General features: G+C 38.2%; 1 protein-coding gene across 1 annotated transcript in view; it reads left to right on the forward strand.

Annotated features, from left to right (window-relative positions):
• Window positions 1-341: 341 nt before the first annotated feature.
• Window positions 342-4104, forward strand: part of LOC104467809 (chromosome unknown open reading frame, human C16orf52) — a gene marked incomplete at its 5' end in the record, with an annotated part of 20743 nt that continues 16980 nt past the window's right edge. Inside the window, one exon of the mRNA XM_010081724.1 lies at window positions 342-411. Within this exon, the coding sequence (XP_010080026.1) occupies window positions 342-411 (70 nt within the window). The remainder of the gene's footprint in view (window positions 412-4104) is intronic.

Here is a 4104-nt window from a genome sequence, read left to right on the forward strand (position 1 = left end):
TTAAATGCTGCTATCTGTTCTAAAATCAAATACGAAGTGACATTTGTACTATGGTGGAACAAACACAGTATGGAGGCTTTTTTCATTTCTTGTACGAAGTAATTTGGGAAAATTATAAATTATTATAAATTTATAGTTCATACAATTTTACATTTAAAAATCACTTTTTATTACATGATTGTAAGTTGTTATTGTAATTTACAGTTCCTACAAATTTAGTAATGGACAGAGTCTTTTTTTATTGAGGAGTATATGCAGGAAAAAAGTTTTATGGTATTTTTGCAGCAATCTCCTTATGTGTGCTCCAGCTGCCTTGCTCAATCTCACTTTTCTTCCCCAAGCCTCTGACTGATGGAGATACACACAGATCTGAAAAACTGGAGATGTGGCCAAGAAGAGGATCTGTGCGGGGTACGTGTCTATTTTAAGGAGAGGGGAAACAGGCTAGAGCATTTGACTGGCAAAGCACTTATATTGGCCTAATGCCATAGGAATCTATATGGAATTAATAGTCATAGGTTATATCCTTTCTCAGAGTGAAGCTCTTGGTTTCTTCCTGTTATATCATATTTTATTTCCCATTTGTATTATCTTGTATATGTTTTTTAAATTTTGTAAATAGAGTTGAGTACAAGAGCTTGGTCTCTCGTGGGTGCCTTAGGAAGCAGTCTGACTGTGATGGTTTGTCTGCTGGATGAGCTAATCAAGTTTGAAATGCTAGCTGCTGAGAGTTAAAGGTTCAAAATTCCACAGAGTATGTAAAGTCTAGTTCCTCTCTTTGAGAAAAAAAAATCTGTTATGTCTGGGTCCTTGGGATGAATTAAAATGCTCCCTTGTGAAGGCATCAAAAGCTTCCCAGGGCTTTCCTGCGGTATCAGAAGCCAGTGTTTCCTATCCACGCAACATAGTGCGATGAGCAACAGTTGGCTGCTACCCAAGAGCCCCCTGGTAGCTGCAGTTCTGTGCCATAAATTACAAAGCACTTTGGGATTATTAAGGATGACAGTCTCTCAAGGTGTAATGGTTAATAACCCACTTAGATGTTTAAATATTTGTCCAGTGGAAGACAGTTCACATTAGGCCTTGAACTTGACCATGAGCAGATTCTTTGTGCAGTTGTTTGGGCACTGCGTTAGTAGGGCTGAGCTGTCTCTGACCTTGGTACATCCAGGAATTTAATAATCAAATGACAGTATTCATAGGCAGTAAAGTCAAGTAGTTTACTTTTGTAGTGCTTGTTGTTGAGCCAGCTTCCCAGTTTATAGCGTTGCAGTTCTCGCTCCTGCATTGCCTGTTCTCTTGCTCTCCAATCATTGCCCAGGTTCTTCTTGCCTTGCTTCCGCTTCTCTTGCTGTGATTGCTTCCAGCTATGGGCAGCAATGGAATTTAGTTATATTTTAAGGAATAGGTATGGGATCAGAATAAGAGAGAATGGGACAAACTGATTGTTCAGTGTGCCTCAGAACTGCTTTGCTGTGAATTCTTCAAAAGAGCTGCTTTGAATCTAGATTCTTTCTACGCTTCTCAAATCGATGGCATATTTCCTAATGTTATTAGGATGTCTCAGTGAAACTGCTTACTTTCTGCAGTGAAATCTTTGCATACATCTGAAATGAGATGGATCCTGACTTCCGTGCTAGGCAGGGCAAATGTACAAGTAAAGGGGAATGGTTTTGTCTGTAACTTCATCAATAAGAGCTTCATGCAGCAAACATACACAACCTTTGGTTGTAATGTCTTTATACCAAAGTGAAGTGGGGAAAACTGGTAAGAGGTTGTCGTGGACCTCAAGTTTCCCAAAAGTTTACATTTTTAATAGAAAGTAACTTGAAATCTTGCTTTAATATTTGGTCTTCTCTGTACAAGATAGAGATATTATAAATTGCAGCATTAAGAGAGATATTTTCTTAGGCATAAACAGCACCCAATAGTATTCCCCCAGTCAGTGGAAGTGTCAGCTCCAAAACTGCCACAGTGGAAGATTCTGATCTCCTTTCTTGTACAGGAGAAAATGCACGGCAGCTTCTGTGCCTGTTGATGCAAGGAGTGTTGTAGGCGTTACATGCTGTGGGGGAAGAGATGTCACAAGGGTGAAGAAAGAACTTTTTTTTTCCTTAGGTTGAATTCCGTTCTGAAACTAATCAGGCACCTAAATTCATGTGTTAATGATGTAGTTCTCCATTGTAGAAACTCCTGTGGGAAGAAGCGTGTTTCACTTTGTTTTTTAAACCCACACTTAATTCAATTTAAAAACTATGCAACAAGATTTTACAGGAAACCTGAAAAGATTGAATGGCCAAGAATTTCTAATGTGGTCTCATAAATTCTTTCAGTGGAATATTATTGGGTCACTCAGCAATTACAAGAAGCACCCTCAAGCTTGATACATGAAAAATGTTGAAATAAAGAGAGTAAAGGCTAGAAGTAGTAGTTTGCTGTTTTACAAACAGAGGTCTGTTGACTTATGCCCAATGTAATCTGAGGAAAATGCTCTCTGTAGGTATATGTTCAGTAAGATGAAGTTGATGATAAAGATGAAGTGTTTGTTGCCTTTTTCTGTTGAATCTAGAATTAGAGAGAATTCTGTTTCAGAATGTTAGTAGAACAGCTGTATAAACATGTGTTAAAAGATATGCTCTTTGGAGCACTATATAACATCTGATTGCTTTTTAAGAATAATTCCACTTGTTCAGAAAGTACTGAGCTCTGCTGTTAAGATAAAGTGATATTTTATTTCAGTAAAATGCAAATTTAACTGTTCAGGAGTGGTCTGTGTTCTCTTATTCTAGGAAAAAAAAGTCTCCATACTCTTACAGTCTATTTCTGTAGAGGCCAATTTGTGATAAGAGAGAAAGTGTTATCACCACACAGCACCTGTCGATTGCCTAAATAATTCAGGCCTGAATTATGCAGGGTTCTACAACCAAGGACTTGCCCTAGCGAAAGGGATAAGAAAATATAATTTTAGGATAAATCCTGAATATGCTTCCTGCCTTCCTATTCTTCTTAGTTTTTAATGTTTTTGTTGTGATGGGAACAAGTAAATGCCTGAATTTGAGAATTATTACTGCAGAAGAGGATGGGTATTTTTTTCCCAATTTGCCTGAAAAGTTAAAGCTACCTTTTGTACGGGGCCTTAAAATGTTAATCTGCCAGGAAACTGTGTGCCGGCTGTCCTTGAGGACAGATTGTATCTAGTTAATCTGTATGCTGGTCTGTCTTTCAGCACATGAAGCATTACTTGTAGAGAATAAATTCTTTGTTGGCCCTGTACCTAATCCCTATTTGAAGTGCAGTTTAACCTGTATTGCCGGTTATTACAAGCATGTCATACACAGATTTGGCAGCAGTTAAAAAGTGCCTTTAGGAATAAAAACTAAGGTTAGGTTTTATTCTACTTGAAATGTTACTCTAGTTGCAATGAAGTAAGTCTCGGGACATTTAGGTGCCATTCTTTAATTGACAAAGGTGCCTTACGGAATAAAGCAAGTCTTGTCGACAGAGATAGTATCTTTTATATCCCTAATTAGCGGAGTGGGGGAAACTGGTATGTCTGAGAAAGGGCTTGCAAGTCCAGAAATGTGCTTAATCTTTCCAATTCTAGTTGTTCTAATAAAAGATATTGCTTCTACTTTACAACTTCTTTTCTCGTGTCCTCGTTGTTGTAAATCCAATCCCGCCATCAATTATGTGATTTAAAGAAGTTGTCACCAAATTGTTAGTACATTTTATTTGCTTTTTCAGTATTTTGTTCTTTATTTAGCAAGGTCTATTGTACTTTCTGGCAACCTGGGCCTAAAATTTGCTCTCAGCAGTGGACCAGGAGAAAGTTAAGCTCAGCTGTAAGAAAGCGTTTGAACACCTAAGGTGTATTTAGGCTGAGTGTTTGCAGAGCAGACATGTAAAATTTGCAAATATGTTTCTAACTGTATAAATGCCAAAAGGCATTTCAACGCTTCTCTTTTCACTGTACACCACTGGGTGATTCATAAGGCCACGGAAGAGCCAGATCGATGGGTATGCTTGGAGCATGCCTGATGCAGGCTGAGATCACCGCAAAGCACAACAGTTACAGTTGGCAGAGGAAGATGATCCTTATTCCTG

The sequence above is a fragment of the Pterocles gutturalis genome, unplaced genomic scaffold, assembly GCF_000699245.1.
Source record: "Pterocles gutturalis isolate BGI_N339 unplaced genomic scaffold, ASM69924v1 scaffold47009, whole genome shotgun sequence".
Classification (NCBI taxonomy): Eukaryota; Metazoa; Chordata; class Aves; order Pterocliformes; family Pteroclidae; genus Pterocles; species Pterocles gutturalis.